We start from the raw sequence: 27,185 nt of genomic DNA on the forward strand, positions 1-27,185 counted from the left end.
ACAAAATAGTTCTATTACACGTAATTGCTGTTCCTTTGAACTTTATATTTATAACATAAACATTGTATCATGGTTTCAACAAAAATATTAGGTAACGCACTGATATTGATAACAATGAGAAGTGTTTCTTGAGCAGCAAATCAGCATATTAGAATAGTTTCTGAAGACTGGAGTAATGATGCTGATAATTCATCTCTGCATCACAGGAATAAACTACATTTTAAAATATATTCAAATATTATCCTGTAAAAGTTATTTTAAGTTGTAATATAGGATATAACAATAGACTTATTTAGAAATATATTTACGTGAATATATAGAATAACAGTAGAAACAAATGAGTTATTTACTGACATATAATACAGTCTATAAAAAAATAATGTTGATGATGTAGCTCAGATTATTTATCTTAAAGGAATTCAATAAGATATGTTTGAGTTATATTGAGATTTCTGACTACAGGCTTTGGTATATTATACTTCATTATTATTTTTTTATTTGTATTTATGCATTTGACGGACAGTTGTATTCATTCATGTTGATTGCAGACTTTGGTATTATTTATTGTATTTTATTTTATGAAATTAACAGACAGTTTTATTCATTCATATTGAGATGTCTGACTTTTGATTGCAGACTTTGGTATTTTTTATTTTATTTTATCTAATCTTATTTTATTTTTTGCATTTAACAGACAATTTTATTGATTCATATTGAGACGTCTGACTTTTGATTGCAAATTTTGGTATTTTTTATTTTATTTTATGCATTTAACAGACAATTTTATTTATTCATATTGAGATTCATGACTTTTGATTGCAGACTTTTGGTATTTTTAATTTTATTTTATGCATTTAACAGATGATTTTATTCATTCATATTGAGATGTCTGACTTTGGATTGCGAACTTTTGTATTTTTTATTGAATTTTATTTTATGCATTTAACAGACAATTTTATTCATTCAAATTGAGATTTCTGACTTTTGATGGCAAACTTTGGTATTTTTTTATTTACTATTTTATTTTATGCATTAAACAGACAATTTTATTCATTCATATTGAGATTTTTTTTACTTCTGATTTCAGACTTTGGTATTTTTTATTCTGTTTTATTGTATGCATTTAACAGATAATTTTATTAATTCAGAGATTTCTGACTTCTGATTGCAGATTTTGGTGTTTTTCATTTTATTTTATTTTATGCATTTAACAGACAATTTTATTCATTCAGATTAAGATTTCTGACTTTTGATTGCAAACTTTGATGTTCTACATTTTGGTAATCTACATTTGCTTGCCATTGTTGTTTCTTCTTTCCTTTGGGTTCTTTCCATGCTCAAAAAAATTGAAGAGATCTTAGCATGAACTCCTGAATAAATTAAAGCCTTTACGTTTTCTTCAACTGCAGTTGTGTGACCACAATGAGTTTGTCCTTGAGGCAACAAAGCATTTGGTTTTGGATACATTGAGACTTCTCAGTTTTTACTATCCTGTTTTATTCCCTCTATGTGGTGTACTTGAAGTACATTTGAGGTCGATCTAACCTGACTAACTGGCTGTTGAATGAGATTATTTACAACATTAATGTCGGTTCTGGCTATGGTTTTGTGTGCTCTATCTCTCTGGTGAGCTGCCAGCGATGCTCTCTTGGTTTTGCTCTGCACATTGTTTATTGTGTTGCATAATTTGAGATGTTTGGCAGCGAGACTCGGCAGAGGCCAATGAGTGAACTGTACTACAGTTCCTTAACACCGGGATATAGGAATGTGAGTGTGATGCATGCACTTGTGTGTGTGTGTGTGTGTGTGTGTGTGTGTGTGTACAAAACATGTTGCACAGATGCGAGTGAACAGAACGGATTCACATTTCTTTAATTCTAGCTCAGTAGGGCAAACACGTTCCTGCATGCTTGCAGGGGTTTGCATGTTTTGTCAGTATGCATGCATGTACGTGCTGGTTGTAAGAGGAATTTGGGTAGGTTATGAGATGACACTTTCTTTCATGATACAGACTGTTCATTGTTTGTAGCACTTTGTCATTAAAGGTACAGTGTAAGTGCAAAAAAAAAAAAAGAAAAGTAAAAGTAGAACTTTTTTTTTTTAAATGTAATTCAAATTATTATTTTTATATCCACGTCGTGCATTAAAATTATCTAATGTACAGCTAGTCATGCATTATCCTGCTTATACCATGGTCATTTCCCAGCATTGACAAGTCAGATTTAAACTTAAGCTGTTAATGATGTTTGCAGTGCAATATTTGACTAGATATATAATAAATACATTATTTAAATTGTACTGTATTTATGCATCGTGGTAGTTTTGACATACGTCCTTTAATTTATTCCAAATATAAAGAAAATAGGCTGTACTGCATGTTTTTTAAGATTCTCCCTGTTAGCAAAGAGTCTGTTAGCGCTGTTAATGTTTTTGTTGCTTTGCTGTGTTTCCCAGTCAGTCACATGAGGCCCCTTAGAAAGATGAGCAAGAAGGCTGGAATCCCGGCACTGGACAGGCCTTTACATGAGCCAAACATTACATAAACCATCTGCAACCTCCATCCTCTTCTTCCTTAAGTACGCACATTATATCTGCGGCCCCCTATCATGCGATATCTGTAAAGTATCACACAATTTTCTTTCAGATGGTTTCATTTGGGCTCCAGAACTGTTAGTTTGATCGCCTACGTGCATGTGTTTTTATTCACGGAAACAAGTGGGGTGAAAGATGTGCCGTTCTTGCAAATTATGTAATGGCTCATGGGGTATTCTCATCAACATGCTGAGAACACGCTGTATGATAAACACACGAGCCAAGCGAATCATGATCGTGTTTATGTGTAATGATCAAAAACACGCAATTTGTGATAATATACTACCGTTCAAACGTTTAGAAGCTCGTAAGATTTTAAAATGTTTTTGAAAGAAGTCTCACTGAGACTACATTTATGTCATGATACAGTAAAAACAGTAAAATAATAAAAGTGAAATATTATTACAATTTCAAATAACTGTTTTCTTTTTAAATATATTTTAAAATGTAATTTATTTCTGTGATGCAACGCTGAATTTTGAGCATCATTACTCCCGTCTTCATTGTCACATGATCCTTCAGAAATCATTCTAATATGCTGATTTGCTGTTCATTTATTATCATTGTTTAAAACAGTTGTGCCGCTTAATATTTTTCATTTCTTATAAATTTTTAATGAATTTAAAATATTTATTAGTCACTTTTGATCAATTTCATGCATCATTGCTGAGCAAATAAATAAATATATATAAATATATATATAATTTTTTTTTTTTTTTTTTTTTTTTTTTTACTGCACTTTTACATTTTCTAAAGTAAATGTGAGCATTTACCTGTCCGAAACTTGTTTAGATTATACAGTCTTGTGGGTGGTTGCCAAGGTGTTGCTTCGTGGTTGTCAGGTCACTTTTATTTATATAGCACTTTATGTGATAGCCAATAAACTCCTAATTTGCTACTTATTAATAGAGTGTTAAGTTAAGTTTAGGTATGCAGTAGAATTAAGTGATCTAAAATATGGTCATGCAGAATAAGGCATTTAAAAGTGCTTTATAAGTACTAATATAGGGACTTATGAAATCTGTTTTGTTTGTTTTTTTTCCAAATTCCATTTTATTATTTTTCCAAATTCTGTTTTTTTTCTGTTTTAATTTTTGTGGACTCTGCTTTAATGGTTAGATCAAAAAATATTAATAAAAAATATATAATTAATTGAAATCATAAAAAGTACACAATTTAACAGCAATTTATTAGAAGTTTAACAAAATTTGCTTTTTTAAAGCCCTATGAAATATTTTTTTCCCTCAAATTCAGTTTTACCAAAAAAATTTTTTCTGCATTCTGTTTTAATGATTTCATTACATTTTAATAATTAAAAGCATCTCTAATTAACCAATTTTATTTTAAAAAGAATGTATTATTTATTTTTCTAGAAATAATATGTTGTGTATTTACATTTTCCTGCCAAATAAGTTATGGATTAATTATTAATTTGTTAAATATTCTGTAAAAAATAATGTTTTGGTAATAATCTAATTAGTAGTAGTAGGAGTACTATCATTACATTAAGAAATGTATTGATGAAGTTTCTTTAAAGGGGTCATCAGATGCTAAGTTCACTTTTACATGTTGTTTGAACATTAATGTGTGTTGGCAGTGTATGTACAAATCTACCCTATAATGATAAAAATCCATGCAGTGGTTTTTAATTAATCTGTAAAAATAATATTCCCTTTTTCAAATCGAGCCATTCTCAGTTGCCTGTCGTTGTGGCGTCACACTGACAGAGGCCGCTCCCACAATAGTTGATTGACATGAGCGTTTTACCTCAAATCAGTTGTAACAGTCCAACCTCCATGTTTTGATGCTGGAGCAGGGATGTAAGTTAGACAAGAATTGAGCGATTGAGGTGTTGTGTTGCTGGATGTAATAACGAACGTAGTGTTCGTCATTTACTTCCGACATCTGAGCTGCTGAAGATGCAGTAGATTACGTTTGTTTGTGAAGGGAATGCGCCTCCCGATCGACATAAATGTGTCTATGTTCGTGCGAATCATTCGTGATCGAGCTTCACTTACAGCAGAAGTGAGTATAAGGGTTTTTTTTTATTAATCTTTGTGATCGCCTTTTCTAATAATGTGCTAGTTAGCAAGTTTAGCGGGTTAACGCGGCTAAATGCAACTAAAGTAAACATGCTTGTCACTCCACAGAAAGTAGAGAGGGGCGGGGCGAGCAGAGCTCATTTGCATTTAAAGCAGCCTCGACCAGAATGGGATGATTTTTGCAGAGCTGATTTTTCATTAAGACCCTAAAGAATCATATCAACTTGTGGAAAATGGGCATCCAATGACCCCTTTAAGTTAAAACAAACTTGTATTTTGACGAGTTGCTGTGAAGGCCTGTAAGTTTCTGTTTGTATATGATATGATGACAGCTTGAGTGCAGAGTTTGACCCCCCCCATTGCGATATTATCTAGAGGGTGAATAACAGAAACAGAGGAGGAGAAGGGGAGGTGGAGGGATGCCGGAAGAACGGAGGCTGGGACGGTGCAATGAGAGCTGCTTATATAGGCTTGTAATGATGATTGACAGGACTGAATGATTAGGCTCCTCCCGAACCTACGTTTGGAACTTCATTAAGTTCCGTTTTTATGACAGGATTCCGTGATTCCATCCACATTTCCACACTGTGGAAATCATAGTGCCCTATAATTAACAGCCAATGTGCTAGTAATGTGCATTCTAATAAGCAACAAGTTAATAATGAGAATTGGTCCCTAAAGTGTTACTAAAAAGTTCATTCTCAAGTCTCTGTGATATCCTGAACTCAAGATACAAGTCGGATCCTCCTTCAGTGCAAGTCTAAAGGATGTTTTTGCCCATTTTATCAAAGATATTGACCACTCAGATAAGTTCCAACACAAGTTGAATGATCTGAAGTGTCATTCATGTGTGTAGCACAAATAATCGACGTTATCAGCCTTGATCGCTTGCAGTGTTGTAGTCGAGTCACCAACTGTCGAGTCCGAGTCGAGTCTCGAGTCCCAGTGTTCGAGTCCGAGTCCAAGTCCGAGTCACCAAAGAAGAGTCCGAGTCGAGTCCAAGTCGAGTCACCATTACCAGAGTTCGAGTCCGAGTCGAGTCTCAAGTCCCCAGTGTTCGAGTCCGAGTCGAGTCTCGAGTCCCGTATTCGAGTCTGAGAGTGCCTACATGTCTCCACTCTGGGACCTTCAAAAAACTGATAAAATGTATTAAAGAGGTTCTACATTAAACAAAAATGACACCACTGTCACAATTGCAAAGGGAGTTTATTTACTGATTTGACATATACACTTTGCAACACACTTTGCAACTTTACGACGCCATCAAAAGCATGTGTTTACTTCCATTGTTGTGAACTTGTGATTGAGAACTAGCGTAGAAAATTTACAAATTGCTTGTTTAATCATGCTGCATTTTCATGTTGCATTTTAAAAGCATCAGATTTGAAAGCATGGTACTGCTCAATCTTGCACGGTGAGGCCTCATCAAAAAGAAACCTGCATTTTACAGGACACTGTATTTTAAAGATACTTAAAACGTAAAAATCAATACGATATGCAGAGAGAGCGAGAGAGACTGTTTAATCTGACACAGTGACTATCGCAACAGACAAATATCGCAAAAATCTGATCTGGCACAGTGACAAGTAACGTTAAGTTATCAACAGACAAAAAAAATGCTGTAATCTGAACCAGACATACATTAACCCTAGCTTCTTCTGTTTGTTATCATATATGCATTAGTCAATAATATTTTTTTGAAAAAAGCTAACGTTAGGCAATGGAAAGCTTTTTACTTACTTTTCTGGGTGCATCCGTGACAGGTGTCTGTTAAAGTTTGAGGTTGTCCCAGTCTTTTCCTCAATTGTGCGATTACACACACAACATTTAGCGCTGCTCTTTCCAGCATTAGAAGCAAAATTCGCATAGGCGAACTTCACGATCCGGGGCACGTCTTTCTGCATTTTACAAATGTGAACATTTAGCCCGCGAATCATGCATCATGCATTGCACGAGCGTAAAAGTGAGTGACGTCAGTGAGTGTGTTGTCAAGCAAAGAGAGCGAGAGGTAGCAGTGTCTGTGAAGGGAGATCGCGGCCGGTCTTGGGCACGAAACAGGAAAAGTGTAACACCTTATATAATTTTTTTATAACATATTTAGTCAAAAACAAAGTGATGAATGCTCAAGTCCGATTGTATATATCCTCGAGTCCGAGTCCAAGTACGAGTCATCAATCCGCGAGTCCAAGTCGAGTCACAAGTCCAGAGAGTGGATTCTCGAGTCGGACTCGAGTCCAAAGAATAGTGACTCGAGTCGGACTCGAGTCCGAGTCCAGGACTCGAGTACTCCATCACTGATCGCTTGTCTGTAATGTTGTTTTCTAATGGCCAAACTCACTGAACTTGTGATAGTTGTAAGTAATGGCTGCTGATGGTTTGTGTGTAATTGTCTCTGGGGTAATGGCTGGGGCGTGATGCACTCATGAAATCAGACACATTCCTGTGGTCTGAGGTTTGGGGAGCGAGCGAGACCCTCCACAGTAATCGCACTGCACTTAACACACACTCAAATGTGAAGCGCGCACTGTCTGTCCTAACAACACTAACATTTATCTCAGTCTTTCCAGCGCTGATACTCATTGCTATCAGAGGGGCTCTGGAGACGAGCAGTTAAGTCTGGCTCAGGCTTTTGACTGAAGTTTTGTTAGAGCTTTGATCTGCAGAACACTGATTTGTCATCATATGTTCAGTTTCTTGCAAGTCTGTTTGATTAAAATTGTCTTCTAGAAACATTAATATTCTCCATCACGGAACAACCACCCAAAGCATACTAGCAACCACCTGGAACACACTAGCAACCTCTTTGCATTCACCCAGAACACCCAGAAAGAAAGCGCAATTGGTGTTCGCCCATTCAAAACATACTGCATCAATGCTAGGATGCTTATAAAGTCAGAATTGTGAGATATAAAGTCGCAAACCTTCCTTTATTTATTTATTTTTTATTCAGTGGCTGGAACTGGCTTCCATAGTTTGGGTTGCACAATATGATTTTTTTTAAATGTTGTGATTTATATATTAATGACTATACAACAACAACAGCAACATTAATATTATTAATAATAATTATTATATGTATTATTATTATTAATATTATAACAACAACAATAATGGTTGTGGTTATTGTTGTTGTTGTAGTAAAGTAAAGTAGTATCATTATTATTACTGCTACTACCACTACCAAATAAAAATGTTAAACTATTGTATTTTCACTGTGAAATAAAAAAAACCCAGTATTTAAGAAAAATATAACAATTAACAACAATAATAATTGTAATAGTAAAAAAAGAAATGAAAATAACAACTTCTTATAACAACAACAACAGTAATAATTATTCTTGTAATAATGCTAATTGTTATCATTACTATTATTATGAACACTTCTACTGCTGCATAAAAGTATTAAACTATTGCATTTTTTGTGGTGAAATGAAAATCTAGTATTAAAGAAAAATCATATAGTAATAATAATAATAATAATAATAGCTGTATTATTATTATTGTTATTATTATATAATTGCTATTATAATAACAACAACAGTAATAATTGTTCTTGTAATAATACTAATTATTATTATCATTACTATTATCTTGAACACTTACTGCTAAATAAAAATGATTGAAAATACAATAGTTTTTTAAAATTATTAAAAAACTATTGTACTATAAGTCAACCACCGAATGTTTATTTTGGTAGAAAACTAAAAGGAGTGCTTCTTGTTAATGGTTTGGAGAGATGGTTGCTGAATGTTGCATTCCCAAATGCATGTTATAGGCCACCTATTTTGATAATAGCACTGAATCTGAATCCCGTATAGTGATTTCAGGTTTATTTTATTAATCATGCAGAGAGCTGCATTGTTTCAGTTTCAGACTGATGTGTCTATGATATTCTTCTCTGTAGGTATGTGTGAAGACGCTCCTCCAACACACATCCAGATGCTTAGTAAAGTAATAGGAAAACCCCTTTCCTCAACAAGCCGCATGATTTAAGGACTCATTCATCTCTGAGACAAGTTATGTTAATGTAATACTACTAATAATAGGGTTAGAGGCTTGTCTCAATCTGTAAGCCTAAACATGAGCAATAATAGTGATGCTTGTTTTTTTTTTTACCATTAATGATAAGGAGCAGGAGAAGTGGAAAATGAGTTTTAAAGTTTTGGATGGAAGCCTCTGTGTAATGTGGCCGTTTTATAGCTTGTTTGTGTGTGCGAAAGAGTCTGGTGGTTTTAAAAAAAAAACAAAAACATTTCATTAGATAATCATGTCACTGAGTTCATGTCACAGAGTTTATGCTGATCAAACCAACTGTTATGTATAAAATCCACAATAATAAGGCACGCATGAGTAATCGCTGGCCATAAAACATTATTGTTCACGTAAAGTTTTATGTGCAGTCTCACTTGCAAATAACTACATGGTACTTTTTACATTTAGAGTCTCAATGATGCTGTGTGTTTTTAGAAAGTACCTCTTTTATTCATCGCTAATAAGAATCCCACCCTGAATGAGGCAGAATTCTCAGTGATTCCCGGCCACATCTGCTCTGGCATAGTTTGCATAGTTAGCATAGCAGTGATGCTAATATGACCTGTGGGTTCCCACAGGACTCAGAAAACCCAAAGGATTCTGCAGCTGCGCCGTGCATGAAAGCATCGGGGTGCCGGTTTGTCTTGCATTTACAGCCGGTTCTCTGACAGAGTTTAAAGATGTTTTCTTCAACAGCAGACACTGAGTGCAAAATATGCACTTGATAAAACACAAACATGCTTAAAATGCACAACAATGTAATAGCAAAACGTTACATAGTGCGTCTTCTAGGGGTGTGATGAGACACTCATCCCATGAGACTAGACGAGACACGAGACGAGACCTGACAAGATTTTTAAACTTTTTTTTTTAAAGAAATCCTCAGTAATGAAATATATAGGGAAAAAAGTATTTTATTCAGCTGAAAAAGACAAAATGCAAAAAAAAATGTAGATGCATTTTGAACTTAGTAACTGCAGTAATAAACAACATTTAGACAAGAGCTTCACGATTCTGTAATGCGTAATGATGGCGACCCTCTTATTCATTAACGTGCAGCGACAAAACGTGCTTGGGTTTTATATTTTTTTTGTTTAAAGTTTAAAACAGTAATATTGTAAAATATTATTGCTATTTAAAATACCCATTTTCCATTTGAATATATTTTATGTAATCTATTACAGTGATGCAAAGCTGAATTTTCAATATCATTATTCCATTCTCAGCATCACATGATCCTTCAGAAATCATTCTAATACACTGATTTGGTGCTCCAAAAATGATTGTTATTATCGTTGTTGAAAATGTTTGTGCTGCTTCATTTTATTTGTGGATTTTTGATATTTTATTTTTTTGGAAAAATAAATCTTTGTAACATTGTAAGTGTCTTTACTGTCACTTTTAATCAATTCAGTGAATACATGCTAAATAAAACTATTAATTTCTTTAAAAAAACATCAAACTTTTGAGTATTAGTAATCTTCTTTTTTTAATTCTTAATTTTCTAAAAAAAAATTTAGAGTTTACGGTGACAGTATAAAATGAGGAACTGATTGGGTGTTTTGATATTAATGTGGAAATTAAGTTAACATTTTCTCTATTCAGTTCTTTAAAATGTGCATCCTGTTTTCTAGATTGATAGTTTTTGTAATTAATGAGTCTAGTCTTAGTCTATAGTAGGTATTGTATGGCTTTGATATCATTCTGTTTTGATTCCATTTCTGATTGTTACGTGTTTGTTTTGGCTGAAAATGAGTAGATGATACAGTACTGCTGTGTTTCTTTGTGTTCCTCAGAGATGTAGTCTGTAGTCTGGTCTGTCGGCAGACTCTGAGGTCTCACTATGCTGCTTTATCTGCTGCTGGCCATCTCACTAACAAACGTCAATGGCCAGATAGACCCAGGTAATGTTACATGCAGACAGACACTAACATATGCATTCATACAGACAGCGCCAAGAAACATTCACTTTTTCACCGTGTCCTCTTTCGACCTCCTCAGCTCACTGTCGTTATCCTCTTGGTATGGAGGACGGGAGGATCAACAACGATGACATCACTGCCTCCAGTCAGTGGTATGAAACCACAGGCCCTCAGTATGCAAGGTAACATCACTGTTATTTTAGTATCATATGATATGCTATTATAGTTTCTCTTAATATTTTGAATTGGATTTTATTTTTATATTTTCCGCTTTAGTGTTAGTAGTTTTGTTTTAGCTTTTTGTTTTTTAAATAATGTCTACCAGTCGAAAGTTTTTAAACAGTAAGAATTTTTATGTTTTTTTTAAAGAAGTCTCTTCTGCTCACCAAGCCTGCATTTATGTGATCCAAAGTATAGCAAAAACAGTAAAATTTTAAATATTTTTACTATTTTAAAGTGTTTTTCTATTTGAATATATTTTAAAATGTAATTTATTCCTGTGATCAAAGCTACATTTTCAGCATCATTACTCCAGTCTTCAGTGTCACATGATCTTTCAGAAACCATTCTAATATGCTGATTTGCTAAAACATTTTTTATAATTATTATCGATATTTGAAACACTTGAGTACATTTTTCTTCAGGATTCTTTGAACAGAAAGATCCAAAGATCAGCACTTACCTGATATGAAAAGCTTTTGTGACATTATACATTGTACCATTCAAAAGCTTGGAGTCAGTACAGTATAGCAAGGATGCTTTCAATTGATCAAAATTGATGATTTCTGTTCCCGATAAACGCTGTTCTTATGACCTTTCTATTTATCAAAGAAACCTGAAAAAATTCTACTCTGCTATAATAATAGTAATAATAAATGTTTTTTTGAGTAGCAAATCAGAATATTAAAATGATTTCTGAAGGATCATGTGACTGGGAGTAACGATGCTAAAAATTCAGCTTTGAAATCACAGGAATAAAATACATTTTAAAATATATTCAAATAGAAAACTTATTTTAAATGGTAAAAATATTTCAAAATTTTACTGTTTTTGCTGTACTTTGGATCAAATAAATGCAGGCTTTGTGAGTAAAAAACATTAAAATTCTTATTGTTCTTAAAAAGCTTTTAACTGGTAGTGTAGTTCTTGGTCATTTTTAAAAATAGTTTTTAGTTTATTTGGATTTAGTTATTTCAGTACTTCAAATTAAATTAAGCAAAATATTGCCACAGGAAATTTTAAAAGTTTAAAAGGCATAGTTATGTGGTTTTTGTATTTTTTTTTTTTTATTGATTATTTTTAGTTTATTTAGTTTTAGGTGTTTTAGTATTTCACGTTGGACTAAATAAAAATGAGAAATGGTTTTAATGGTTTTAGTTTTAGAAATAGTTCACTTCCAGAATAAAAAAATTCCTGATAATTTACTCACCCCCATATCATCTAAGATGTTCATGTCTGTCTATCTTCACTCTTTTCTCCATATAGTGGACTTCAATGGGAGCCAATAGGTTAAAGGTCCAAATTGCAGTTTCAAAGGCCTCTACAAAATCCCAGCCAAGGAGTAAGGGTTTTATTTAGCGAAACAATGTGTCATTTTCTAAAAAAAAAAAAAAAAAAAAAAAAAAGTATATTTTTTTTAACCACAAATGCTCATCTTGCATTAGACCTGATGCATTGCGCAATCATGTCACACATGTGCATTGCAGAGCTAGTGCAAGATGAGCATTTGTGGTTAAAAAGTATATAAATGTTTATATATTAAAAAAAAAAGACACTTATTCCTCGGCTGGGATCATGTAGAGCCCTTTAAAGCTGCACTGAAACTGCATTTTGGACCTTCAACCCACTGACCCCCATTAAAGTCCACTATATGGAGAAAAATCCTGGAATGTTTTCCTCAAAAACCTTGTTTTCGACTGAAGAAAGAAAGACATGAACATCTTGGATGACATAGGGATGAGTAAATTATCAGGAAATTTTTATTCTGGAAGTGACCTAATCCTTAAACTATAATACCTCTAACATACAAATGACTTTAACATTGACATGTTCAGGTGTAGTGGACTTGTAGTGTTTTCACAGTGCATCAAACCCATCTGTTTAAAAATAAATCTAGCTAAAATTTGATTCCTCATGGTCTGACTCCTTTTAAATAAAGCTCTAGGCTTTATGAGCATTTGTAATTTGCATCTGTCTGTTGTTGCATTAGGTTAAACCGTGAGGAGGGTGACGGTGCCTGGTGTCCTGCTGGTCAACTGCAGCCCTCAGATGTTCAGTATCTTCAGCTTGATCTTCGTCAGCTCATCTTCCTCACTGTGGTTGCTACACAGGGTCGCTACGCACGCAACTCTGGCAACGAGTTTGCGCGCAAATACCGTTTGGAGTACAGTCGCGACGGACACCGCTGGATCTCCTGGAGAAACCGCTTTGGTAGTGAGGTATGAAAGACAAAAGTGTATTTTATAGATAATATTATGAGGTACTAAATGTTAAACCTGAATGAACTTGAACCTGAATGAAACTTAATGTTTGTACACTACTAACCTGTTAAACTCTTTTACAGTATGTAACTTTTCTATTTGAATATATTTGAAAATGTAATTTATTCCTGTGATGCAAAGCTGAATTTTCAGTATCATTACTCCAGTCTTCAGTGTCACATGATCCTTCAGAAATCATTTTAATAAGCTGATTTGCTTCTGGATCCTGATTGGTCAATACAGTTTTAGTTTACATGTCAGGGACTATATCTTCTTTAGGAAGGATCCCACATAATGAATTAGTTTTATAACATTCTGCTAAAAGTGTTTGTGCATAAAATGTTTATTATGTGGAAGCCACTGCATGCTTATCCTGCTGTAACTATGTTCATAATGTGGCATGATCTTATTATTTAACTTATGTCTTCTCCAGATTATAATGGGCAACATAAACACATACGACTCTGTGGTGAGAGACCTCCATCCTCCCATCATCACCCGATTCTTACGTTTGATTCCCGTCACTGATGCCGTACACACTGTGTGTATGAGAGTAGAGCTGTTTGGATGCGCCTGGCAGGGTACGTCATAAGAATTATGTTATTGATATTATGCAATTCTATTGTAAATTATTACTCATATAATTGTATTAATATGCTCCTTCTGTTAAGCTGCAGAGTTGAAGTGTTTACAAATGCAGACAAACAGCTAAACTACACTGACCAAAATTATAAACGCAACACTTTTGTTTTTGCCCCCATTTTTCATTAGCTGAACTCAAAGATCTAAGACTTTTTCTATGTACACAAAAGGCCTGTTTCTCTCAAATATTTTTAACAAATCTGTCTAAATCTGTGTTAATGAGCACTTCTCCTTTTCCCGAGATAATCCATCTACCTCACAGATGCTGATTAGACAGCATGATTACTGCACAGGTGTGCCTTAGCCTGGCCACAATAAAAGGCCACTCTAAAATGTGCAGTTTTACTGTGTTGAAAACCAGTCAGTATCTGGTGTGACCATGATTTGCCTCACCCAGTGAGGCACACATCTCCTTTGCATAGAGTTGATCAGGTTGTTGATTGTGGCCTGTGGTATGTTGGTCCACTCCTCTTCAATGGCTGTGCGAAGTTGCTGAACGGAACTGGAACACGCTGTCGTAGACGCCGATGCAAAGCATCCCAAACATGCTCAATTGGTGACATGTCCGATGAGTATGCTCCATGCATTATCATGCTGCAACATGAGGTGATGGTCGTGGGTGAATGGCACAACAATGGGTCTCAGGATCTCGTCACAGTATCTCAGTATCCATCAATAAAATGCACCTGTGTTTGTTGTCTATAACATACGCCTGCCCATACCATAACCCCACCGCCACCATGGACCACTCGATCCACAATGTTGACATCAGCAAACCGCTCACCCACACGACGCCATACACGCTGTCTGCCATCTGCCCTGTACAGTGAAAACCGGGATTCATCCGTCAAGAGAACACCTCTCCAAAGTGCCAGATGCCATCCAATGTGAGCATTTGCCCACTCAAGTCGGTTACGACGACGAACTGCAGTCAGGTCGAGACCCTGATGAGGACAACGAGCATGCAGATGAGCTTCCCTGAGACAGTTTCTAACAGTTTGTGCAAAAATTCTTTGGTTATGCAAGCCGATTGTTGCAGCAGGAGGTTAAGATGCTGGATGTGGAGGTCCTGGGCTAGTGTGGTTACACGTGGTCTGCAGTTGTGAGGCCGGTTGGATGTACTGCCAAATTCACTAAAACGCCTTTGGAGACGGCTTATGGTAGAGAAATGAACATTCAATTCACAGGCAACAGCTCTGGTGGACATTCCTGCAGTCAGCATGCCAATTGCACGCTCTCTCAAAACTTGCAACTGTGGCATTGTGCTGTGTGATTAAAAACTGCACATTTTAGAGTGGCCTTTTATTGTGGCCAGCCTAAGCCATACCTGTGCAATAATCACTCTGCCTGAACTTTTTTTTTCTTTTTTTTTTGGTTCATGACAGATAGGGTATGTCGAAAAACTCCCATCTCATGTTCTCCCTCCCTTCAAAATCGTAAAAGTGAAAATAGAACTCGAACTATATTTAGAGAACATATTGCTGTATTCTTTTCCCTTGGTTTTTTGTTTTGTTTAGTTTTTTTTTTACTCAGACTCAGGGTACTCAGACTGTCAAAACCACCAAAACATCCTGTATATTGACGGAATGTTCAAATAAGCCAACACTCTTTAAACTCCGGCTGTCAAAATTTGAATCCTTTGAGACTAAATCAAACTTCCCTTCTATGTACTATTTCTAATCCATTTAGACTCATTCAAACTCATCTAATATTTCTAATCTATTTAAATCATGTTACCAGTATGCTTATCATGTTAACAACATGCCATTAACATGCGAATTATACTAGCAACATGTTAGTAACATGCTAATCATGCTAGAGTCATGCTAGTAACTTGCCAATCATGCTAGAAACATGTTAACAACATGTTAGTAACTTGCTAATTATCTTAGAATCATAATAGTATCTTGCTAATCATGCTATAATCATGTTAGAAACATGTTAATCATGCTAGAAACATGCTAGCAACATGCTAGTAACTCGATAATCGTGCTAGCAACATATTAGTAACGTGCTAATCATTCTAGAAACATGCCAGTAAATTGCTAATCATACTAGAATTATGCTACTAACTGGCTAATCATGCTAGAAACATGCTGACAACATGTTAGTAACATGTTAAACATTCTAGCAACATGCTAGTAACATGTTAATCATGCTAGAATCATGCTAGTAACATGCTAATCATGTTAGAATCATGCTAGTATCTTGCTAATCATGCTATAATAATGTTAGAAACATGTTAATCATGTTAGAAACATGCTAGTAACTCGATAATCATGCTAGCAACATGTTAGTAATGTGCTAATCATTCTAGAAACATGCCAGTAAATTGCTAATCATACAAGAATTATGCTACTAACTTGCTGATCATGCTAGAAACATGCTAACAACATGTTAGTAACATGTTAAACATGCTAGCAACATGCTGGTAACATGTTAATCATGTTAGAATTATGCTAGTGTCTTGCTAATCATGCTATAATCATGCTAGGAACATGCTAATCATGCTAGAAACATGCTAGCAACATGCTAGAAACTTAAAACAAGCTAGTAACATGCTATTCATGCTAGAAACATGCTAGCAACATGCTAGAAACTTAAAACAAGCTAGTAACATGCTAATCATGCTAGCAACATGCTAGTAACTCGATAATCGTGCTAGCAACATGTTAGTAACATGCTAATCATTCTAGAAACGTGCCAGTAAATTGCTAATCATACTAGTATTATGCTACTAACTGGCTAATCATGCTAGAAACATGCTGACAACATGTTAGTAACATGTTAATCATGCTAGAATCATGCTAGTAACTTGCTAATCATGTTAGAATCATGCTAGTATCTTGCTAATCATGCTATAATCATGCTAGAAACATGCTAATCATGCTAGAAACATGCTAGCAACATGCTAGAAACTTAAAACATGTTAGTAACATGCTAGTAACATGCTAATCATGCTAAAAACATGCTAGCAACATGCTAATAACTTGATAATCATGCTAGCAACATGTTAATCATTCTAGAAACATGCCAGTAAATTGCTAATCATACTAGAATTATGCTAGAAACATGCTAACAACATGTTAGTAACATGTTAAACATGCTAGCAACATGCTAGTAACATGTTAAACATGCTAGCAACATGCTAGTAACATGTTAATCATGCTAGAATCATGCTAGTATCTTGCTAATCATGGTAATAACATGCTAGTAACACTATAGCAATCACCCAGAGTATTATTAAAAATTAAATTAAAAATTAAAATAAAGACATAAGCAAACATAAAACGTACAAACTAATTTAAAATAATAATAAAATCTGTAATAGTATTTTAATTATACTAAAATATCTCTGTAGACTTCCCAGGGTCATCGAAAATGCATTCAATCAGATTGCTTTCATAGCGTAGACGCTCATATGGTTGAATGCTTTCAAACAGCTACTAAAAATGCCTTCTTTCTGCCTACTGACCTGATTCTTAATATTACAGGAAGTGTTGTTGAAGCGCAGTAGCCAAAGGGATTTAGACTTTGCCGGATGAAATCCTAAGTTTGGTTTGAAGGCAAAAAAAATATATAAAAAGTACAATGTTCTCTTTTCAGTGCCGATTCTAACACAAACCCACTGTGTTTGGTGTAGTTTTGTGGCTGTCAGAGCAGAAACTAAAACTGCTGCGCTCCATGTTATTTTGTTGTCTCCTTTTGTATTCATAAGTAATTTACATGAGTTTATTTCACAATATTAGATCAGAAAAAGCCGATACATGCATACACCCACCCACAGACCCTCCACTCAAAGAAATTAGGACTGAAGTGTTTGAAAATGGATAAAAGAGGTGGATTAAAACAACACGATCAAAACGCATCTTAACATCAGGTGTTAACGGGGCTTCAGTTTGACACTTGCATATGGGCTACAGACTGAAGCAGATTGTTTTGGCATCTCACATGCGAGCAGCTGTGGCCCGTGTAGATTTGCCCCCTGGTGTCTGATTTGCTGTTTAGTTTCGTTTGACCTCAGTTACTCTAGTGCCTTAAATGTGAGCCAAGAGAAATGAGTAATTACATTCTGTAGCTAACGCAATATTAAAGTTTGGGACCTCTGTTTTCCCTTTCTCCTGCTGTGCAGATGGCCTGACAGCATACAGCTCTCCAGAGGGCCAGACCATGATGGCTCCTGGCTATCCCATTACACCTCTCAACGACTCCACGTACGACGGCGCCCTGGAACGCAGGTGAAGGTCTAATATAATGCGGAATGATTTAAAGAGTATGTTTAGCTTTTGGGGGATGCACAGATATTAAAAATGTGCCCGATACTGATTTGATCCAAAGCACAGCAAAAACAGTAAAAAATTTTAGTAAAAATATTTTTACTATTTAAAATAGCTGTTGAATATATTTTAAAATGTAATTTATTCCTGTGTTTTAGCATCTTTACTCCAGTCTTCAGTGTCACATGATCCTTCAGAAATCATTATAATATGCTGATTTGCTGCTCAAAAACATTTATTAATGTTATTAAGTTAAAAAAAACTGAGTAGAATTGTTTTAGGATTCTGTGCTGAATAGAAGGTTCAGAAAAACAGCATTTATCTGAAATAGAAATTTGTAACATTATAAATGTCTTGATTATAACTTTTGATCAATTTAAAGCAAATTTAATAATATCCTATAGCTAATTTATTGCTAAAGAAAAGTATTCATTTCTATAATTCCCCCCCCATGGTTTCTTGAGCAGCAAATCAGCGTATTAGAATAATTCCTAAAGGATCATGTGACACTATAGACTGGAGTAATGGTGCTGAAAATTTAGCTTTGATCACAGGAATAAATTACATTTTAAAATATTGAAAACAGTTATTTTAAATAGTAAAAATATTTCACAATATTACTGTTTTTGCTGGATCAAATAAATGCAGGCTTGGCGAGCAGAAGAGACTTCTTTAAAAAAATATATTCAATATATATTCAATATAAATATATATTCAATATGTTGAAAATATATTTAGTTTTAATATTTATATACCAAAATAATATCAGAATTTGTTCTAAATAAGAAATGCATTCACATAAATTTAAGTGCTAAATTTGCTCCTGTGAATACCTGCAGTGTCAAAATACTTAATCAATAAATAAAATTTAAAAAACGTAACATTTAAAAATCAAAAATTAAGCTTTAAAATGAGCTGATATTGAAATTTTTATTTTGTCTAGTTAAATTAAAAATAAAACATGAAAAACTATTTTTAAATGACTGTTTTGCATTTAAGCATCACAACATTATAATATTTAATATGAAAATGAAATGAAAAATTTATTTTGAGATATGCTAAAAATTACATTTAACATTATTTACGTTTTAGTGTTTTTAAAGATTAATTTTAAACATGTTTTAGAAGATGGAACATATAAAAATATTAGAAATAAGTACACTACCATTCAAAAGTTTATAGTCAGTAGATTTTATTTTTTTAAGTAATACTTTTATTCAGCAAGGATGTTTAAATTGATGTTTAAATTGAAAAATGACAGTAAAGACTTTTATAGTTTTTGCAAAAGATTTTTGTTTTTCAAATAAAATTCTTTTTTTTTTTATTCATCAAAGACTCCTGAAAAAAATGTATCACAATTTCTGCAATAGTATTAAGCTTCACAACTGTTGATAATAATAATAAATGTTTCTTAAGCAGCAAGTCAATATTTTAGAATGATTTCTGAAGGATCATGTGATCTGAAGACTGGAGTAATGATGCTGAAAAATCAGCTTTGCATCACAGAAATAAATTACATTTTAAAATATATTAGAATAGAAAGTAGTTATTTTAAATTGCAATAATATTTCACAGTATTACAGTTTTTACTGTATTTTTGGTGTAATAAATGAAGCATGAGCATAAGATTAAATAATTAAAATAATAATAATAAAAAACTTTAATGTTCCAATCCTGAATGATTAAAAAAAATTAAAAGAAAGAAAGTAATACTGGTTTGAGATGACATGAGTAAATGCAAAATTCTTAGGTAAATATCCCTTTATCCATAGTTTGCCAGTTGTCTTTTTCTTCACATTGACTCTGTATCCTCTTTTTCCTGCTTGCCGACATGAGCCAACTTTAGCATTGTGTGCTTTTCAGGGTCATTCTGTGGCAGAACAATCAAGATTGTATTTAAGTTCATAAATGAATGCTAATCACTCCTCGCCCAAAGCTAAGTGCTTCCTGTCTCTCTCGGCTCCCACAGGAAGCTGTCTGGGGGTCTGGGTCAGCTGACAGATGGTGTGATTGGTCAGGATGACTTTGTACAGAGAAGGCAAGACCGCTTGTGGCCCGGATATGACTACGTGGGTTGGAGGAACGACACCTTGGGCCCTGGATATGTAGAGATGGAGTTCCAGTTCGACAGACAACGAAACTTCACCTCTATGAAGGTGAGAGTGAAGGAAGAGCAGTTTGTAAAAAGCAGAATGCAAAGCTTGTACTTTTGATAAAGAGCAGTAATATTGTGAAATATTATTGCGATTCAAAAGAGCTGTTTTCTGTTTTTTGAGTATGTTTTAAATTATAATTTATTTCTGTGATCCAAAGCTGAATTTTTAGCATCATTACTTCAGTCTTCAGTGTCACATGATCCTTCAGAAATCATTCTAATATGCTGATTCGCTGCTCAAGAAACATTTTTTATTATTATCCATGGTGATTCACTATGAAACTGTGGTGAAACTGTATTATTTTGATGCTTATTTATTTGTGGTCCTCACTGCAAGTGCCTTATTCTAGATTCAGCCTTATTTCATAACCATAATTATTGTGGTAATTGACATTCAGCCACTTAAACTGTTAATAGAACCATGTGATTTTACCATGTGTATGTGTTCTGGTTTACATCTGTAGTGTCTGTAAGTTGAGCTTGATGTGCTTTGAAGTGTTTGTTGACTGACGGTTTTAATGTAGAACTAATTATACACCATATTTCACACATAATAACACATAATTACATGTTGGAGCACGATTGCTTGCCATGATAACGATGCTTATTATGTCTGTATATAATCAAACCAGTGTCTGTGCAGCGGGTGGTTTAGGTGCTTAATCTTGAAGTAATTATTTCATATTAGAAAATAACATGTTTATTGGAGTTGGGTCACTTTCTTTTAGTTGCTTTTTATCTACTTGTTTGTATTTATTTATTTATTTATTTATAAGTCAACATGAAATCATTTTATTTACATATAATTTACTTAAAAGTTTGGGGTCAGTAAAAAATGTACTGCATATAAATGCATTTTTTAGGATTCTTTGATGAACAGAAAGTTCAAAAGAACAGCATTTATTTTAAATGGAAATCTTTGCACAGATATTAAAAATGTTTCCAATACAAAAAAAAAAAAAAAAAAAAAAACTGCCCAAAATTTATTTTAAAATATGTTGCAAACAGTGAAGCTCAATGAAATATATTTTTATATTTTATATATTTTTTCAATATATTGAAAATATATTTACTGTCAACCTTTAATTACCAAAATAATAGCAGAATTTGCTTAATAAATTAGTTTAAAAGTACTAAATTTGCTTCTGTGAATACCTGCAGTGGCAAAATACTTGAAACTCGAAAAATAAAATTTTTAAATAAATAGAATTTTTAAATTGGCTGATACTTTTTTCAATATGCAAAAAAAAGTTTTATTTTGCCTAATTCCTAAATTAAATTTAAATTTAAAAGTTATATTTTTAAATGACTATTTTAAATTTAAGCATCACAATATAATATTTAGAATGAACTATTAAAATTGAATTTGAGATATATTAAGAGATCACATATAACATTATTTAACTTTTAATTTAATTGTAATGTTTTTTTAAATAATTCATTTTACGTGTGTTTTAGATGACAGAATAGGTAATCTAGGTATAAAATAATAGAATAATAAAAATAAGTACACTACCATTTAAAAGTTTGTAGTTAATAATTAAAAAAGAAAAAAAAAGAAAGTAATACTTTTATTTAGCAATGATGTATTTAAATTGATCAAAAATGACAGTAAAGACTTTTATAGTGTTGCAAAAGGCTTTTTTTTTTCAAATAAATGCTGTTCTTTTGAACTTTATTTTCATCAAATAATCCTGAAATATGTGTATCATGGTTTCCACAAAAGTATTAAGCTTCAGAACTGTTGATAATAATAATAATAATAATAATAATAATAATAATAATAATAATAATAAAAGTTTCTTAATCATCAAATCAGCATATTATAATGATTTCTGAAGGATCAGAAATGAAAGCACAGGAATAAATGACATTTTAATATATACTAAATTTAAAAACAGTTCTTTTAAATTGTAATAATTATTTTACATTTTTACTGTGTTTTTGATCAAATAAATGCAGCCTTGTTGAGCATGTTAAGTCTAAACTATGTCAAGTCTAAACTTTTGTAAATGCTGCATTTATATGTCAGTTTTTATGTTATACATATTTTCAGGATTCTTTGATGAACAGAAAGGCTTCAAATGTGAGACTTTAAATGTTAATAATGCTTATTTATCCTCTTTTCAGGTTCACAGTAATAACATGTTCTCTCGCGGTGTCAAGATCTTCGCGTCAGTGTCCTGTGTGTTTAAGTTGCACCTCATTTCTGAGTGGGAAGCAGAACCGGTGGAGTTTCACACCGTTCTAGACGACCGGAACCCCAGCGCTCGTTATGTGACGGTCCCGTTAAAGCACAGATCGGCTACGGCGCTGCGCTGTCGCTTCTACTTTGCTGACACTTGGATGATGTTCAGCGAGATCTCATTTCAGTCTGGTATGAAATAAGAACAGCTCACCTTTCCTCCCACTGGTATTCCCAGTATTTCCTCATTAAGATACAGTCAGAACTGTGAAATGCTTTTCATATTAACATTCCCGATATCTTAATTTCAACTTGTACTGTGTAAAAATGTTTTTGAAAGAAGTCTCTTATGCTCATCAAATTTGGATTCAATGTAGCATCGCAATATAATATTTAAAATAAACAATTAAAATTGATTTTGAGATATATTAAAGATCACGTTTAATATTTTTATTTAACTTTTAGTGTTTTTCAAGATTAATTTTTAGTGTGTTTGAGATGACAGAATAGGTAATTTAAGAATAAAAATAATGGAAATAAGTACACCAGCATTCAAAAGTTTGTAATTAGTACATTTTTTTCTTTAAAGAAAATAGTACTTTTATTTGGCAAGAATGTATTTAAATGGATCAAAAATGACAGTAAAGATAGCGTTGCAAAAGATTTTTTAATCCTGAAAAATATGCATCACGGTTTCCACAAAAGTATTAAGCTTCACAATAGTTGATAATTATAATAATAAAAGTTTCTTAAGCATCAAATCAGCATATTAGAATGATTTCTGAAGGATCATGTGATGCTGAAGACTGGAATAATGATGCTGAAAATTCATCTTTAATCGCAGAAATAAATTACATTTTAAAATATACTAAATTAGAAAACAGTTATTTTAAATTGTAATAATTATTTTAATTTTTACTGTGTTTTGATCAAATAAATGCTTAAACTAATTTGGATTTAAAAACAGTAATATTATGAAAAATGATTGCAATTTAAAATAACTTTGTTTGAATATATTTCAAAATGCAATTAATTCCTGTGATCCAAAGCTGAATTTCCAGCATCATTATGTCACATGATCCTTCAGAAATCATTCTAATATGCTGATTTGATGCTCAAAAACATTTATTTGAAATAGACTCTTTTTTGTAACAATAAAAAGTATTTTCTGTCACTTTCAATCAATTTAATGCATCCTTGCTGATTAAAATTATTAATTTCTATGTGCCTTTGAAAATGCATGTAGTCTTTAAGTAAAGCTAGACCTCAGATTATTACTTACTGGAATTATGAATGCATTTTAAGTGGGTGTAATTTAAGGTTTAGTAACTTCCTGTGATTTAATCATTTTCCATTGCAGCAACTAATATGCTTCCAACCCAGCGGCCCCCAGTATTGACCCCTCCTTCTTATGAGGTTAACAGCAAAATACCACAAACTACACAAAAAACAGGTAAAGAGTCACTTTGGTGATGAAACCCTCCACTGAATAATACTTTAACACTCATTACTTTCTTAATACGTGTTATTCTAAAGAATATTAAATGTTTGTCTAACCAAAATCATGTAGAGACTGGTTTTCCTGATCCAGTCAGTTTCCGATGAATACAAATGAAGGAAATGTGTCACTTATGGAAGTAAAATGGGTTGTGAACAGTACATCCTGTTGGCTTTAAATGAATATGCCTGACTTCTGTACTAACTTGCATTTTACACACTTTGACTGAACTTTAATAACCTATCTGTGTTTGACAGAGGACCAGACGACATCAAAAACATCAAAAACAGACTCTCCTGAAGAGGGCAGTACATCGATTCTGATTGGCTGTCTGGTGACTATTATTCTTCTGCTAGTGGTGATCATCTTCCTGATTCTGTGGTGCCAGTATGTGTGCAAAGTCCTGGAGAAGGTTTGTGTTGTTCATGTTTGTAATAATGAAACAGATTATAATGCTATTGAACAATACATTACATATTTCAGGTGCATATAGTACCTCGGTCTACTGAAAGAATGAACATAGCTGAATGTGATGATGTGACTTCACAGTCATGTGACATCTTTGAGAAGTCTCTAAAGTCTCTAAATGTATCGCCTTGAAAGCACCGCTTCTAAAAAAAAAAAAAAAAAAAAAAAAAAGGGGGGGAAAAAACAATATTTTCTGGAATATCCACTTTATATTGCAATGCAGAAGTAGGCTATTTTCAGTGAATGTGGAAGATTTCTGTTTCATTAGCCGCTAAAGGAAACTATGACTAGAAAATTAACAAAGTAAAACTATTTCTATTACAAATCAGTGATTATGATTTGACAATACATTAATACACTTTGGGGACACTTTATCTTCACACAATATTGTATTTTATTTTATTGTATTTGATTAACTACCTTTACCTGAAAATTGAGTGTTTACTGTTGCCCTTGGCATTGTTGATGTATTATTTCCTATTTAATACTGTACAGCCGCCTTGTCACAATTCTGTATTGTTAAAGGCGGTATATAAATAAAGGTGATTTGATTTGATTTAATATGATAAGAAATACCAATTCACATATAAAAAAGATTCACATATAATTTACTCACCCCCTTGTCATCCAAGATGTTCATGTTTTTCTTTCTTCAGTCGTAAAAGAAATTGTTTTTTGAGGAAAAATTTCAGCATTTTTCTGCATATAATGGACTGCTATGGTGCCCCGAGTTTGAACTTCCAAAATGCAGTTTAAATCCAGCTTCAAACGATCCCAAATGCAGTTGTAAATGATCCCAGCTGAGAAAGAAGGGTCTTATCTAGCGAAACGATCGGTTATTTTTATAAAAATAATACAATTTATATACGCCTTCATGTCAAACGCTCGTCTTGTCTTACAGTTAGGGTATGTCGAAAAACTCCCATCTCATGTTCTCCCTCAACTTCAAAATCGCCCTATATGGCTGTTTTACTTGTTTTACTGTTTTTTTGTTAAGGGTGTTTGATCTTCTTTGCGTGTTCACTTTGCATAGACTGGGTCGGTACTTCTGCAGTGATGTAGGATGATTCTGAAATGATTTTTGGAAGTTGAGGAAGAAAATATGATTGGAGTTTTTTTTGACATACCCTAACTGTCTTGAGTCAGAATACACAGAGTTCAAGGAGAGCAAGACAAGACGAGCGTTTGAGGTTAAAAAGTATTTAAATTGTATTTTTTTTTTAATGAAAATAACTGATCATTTCGCTAGATAAGACCCTTCTTCCTCGGCTGGGATCGTTTACAACCACATTTGGGATCATTTGAAGCCACATTTAAACTGCATTTTGGAAGTTCAAAATCGGGGCACCATAGCAGTCCATTATTTAAAGAAAAATGCTGAAATGTTTTCCTCAAAAAACATAATTTCTTTACGACTGAAGAAAGAAAGACATGAACATCTTGGATGACAAGGGGGTGAGTACATTATATGTGAATCTTTGTTTTGGAAGTGGATTTCTCCTTCAAGTAAAAAAAAAAAAATCAGTAACACACTTAAAATCTTACGGTAATCATAATGTATGTTGTAATGTACACTACCAGGCAAAAAAGATTTTTAATGTTTTTTTTTTTTTTTTTGTCTCTTCTGTTCACCAAGCCTGCATTTATTTGATCCAAAGTACAGCAAAAGTACAATTTTGAAATATTTGTACTATTTAAAATAACTGTTTTCTGTTTGAATATATTTCAAAGCTGAATTTTTAGCATCATTACTCCAGTCACATGATCCTTTGGAAATCATTCTAATATTCTGATTTGCTAGTCAAAAAAACATTTATTGTTATTATTATTATGTTAAAAACAGCGGAGTATAATTTTTTCAGGTTTCTTTGAGTAGAAAGTTCAGAAGAACAGCATTTATCTGAAACAGAAATCTTTTGTAACATTCTAAATGTCTTAATCATCATATTTGGTCAATTTAAAGCATCCTTAATAAAAGTATTAATTTCTATAAAATAAAAAATGATACTGACTCCAAGCTTTTGAAAGCTATAGTGAATGTTTCAAAAGCTTTCAGATAAATGCTGATCTTTGGATCTTACTATTCATAAAAGTATCCTAAAAATGTACTCAATTGTTTCTTGATCCGCAAATCAACATATTAGAATGATTTCTGAAGGATCATGTTACACTGAAGACTGGAGTAATGATGCTGAAAATGTAACTTTGATCAGACGAGTAAATTACATTTTAAACTATATTCAAATAGAAAGCAGTAAATTTAAATAGTAAAAATATTTCATAATATTACTGCTTTTGCTGTATTTTAAATTAAATACATGCAGGCTTGGTGAGCAGAAGAGAATTCTTTTAAAAACATTTAAAATCTTACTGTTCACATTTGACTGGTAGTGTAGATGCAAATTATATGTGGGTTTCTTTTCTCAACAATGCATTTTTGTCCCGGTGCAACCTATTGAAAATACTGTAATATATTCTCTCTTTGTCTCAGGCTCCAAGGCGTATTTTGGAGGAGGAGGTGACAGTGCGTTTGTCCTCTAGCAGTGACACTATAATTCTGCAGACTCCTCCAGTGCCCCCACGCGTCTCCCTCGACCCGCCCTACGAGAGGATCTTCCTTCTGGACCCCCAGTATCAGGATCCCGCTGCACTCAGGAACAAACTTCCCGAGCTGTCGCAAAGCGCAGAGGCTTCTGGTACCATCCATTATACACAAACATACACACACTAGCTCTGTTTTAAACCCTGGTGAGCTGCCTCACTAGTTTTTATGAATCATGACAAATTATGTAACCAGAATTAAACATTCCATAAACTTTTGCCTTAAAGGGATAGTTCACCCAAAATTCTGTCATATTCTTACTGTCAGGTTGCTCCTTTTTTTTGATCACT

General features: G+C 33.3%; 1 protein-coding gene across 1 annotated transcript in view; it reads left to right on the plus strand.

The window, feature by feature from the left end:
* ddr2l (discoidin domain receptor family, member 2, like) overlaps nucleotides 1–27,185 on the plus strand; it is a 43,233-nt gene that overhangs the window by 3,584 nt on the left and 12,464 nt on the right. Inside the window, exons 2-11 of the mRNA XM_051110470.1 lie at nucleotides 10,463–10,570; nucleotides 10,668–10,770; nucleotides 12,798–13,026; nucleotides 13,502–13,649; nucleotides 17,843–17,948; nucleotides 19,957–20,143; nucleotides 22,273–22,519; nucleotides 23,688–23,780; nucleotides 24,083–24,237; nucleotides 26,785–26,989. Of these exons, the coding sequence (XP_050966427.1) occupies nucleotides 10,510–10,570; nucleotides 10,668–10,770; nucleotides 12,798–13,026; nucleotides 13,502–13,649; nucleotides 17,843–17,948; nucleotides 19,957–20,143; nucleotides 22,273–22,519; nucleotides 23,688–23,780; nucleotides 24,083–24,237; nucleotides 26,785–26,989 (1,534 nt within the window). The 5' untranslated portion in view covers nucleotides 10,463–10,509. The remainder of the gene's footprint in view (nucleotides 1–10,462; nucleotides 10,571–10,667; nucleotides 10,771–12,797; nucleotides 13,027–13,501; nucleotides 13,650–17,842; nucleotides 17,949–19,956; nucleotides 20,144–22,272; nucleotides 22,520–23,687; nucleotides 23,781–24,082; nucleotides 24,238–26,784; nucleotides 26,990–27,185) is intronic.

This window comes from Labeo rohita, chromosome 5 (assembly GCF_022985175.1).
Source record: "Labeo rohita strain BAU-BD-2019 chromosome 5, IGBB_LRoh.1.0, whole genome shotgun sequence".
NCBI classification, from domain to species: Eukaryota; Metazoa; Chordata; class Actinopteri; order Cypriniformes; family Cyprinidae; genus Labeo; species Labeo rohita.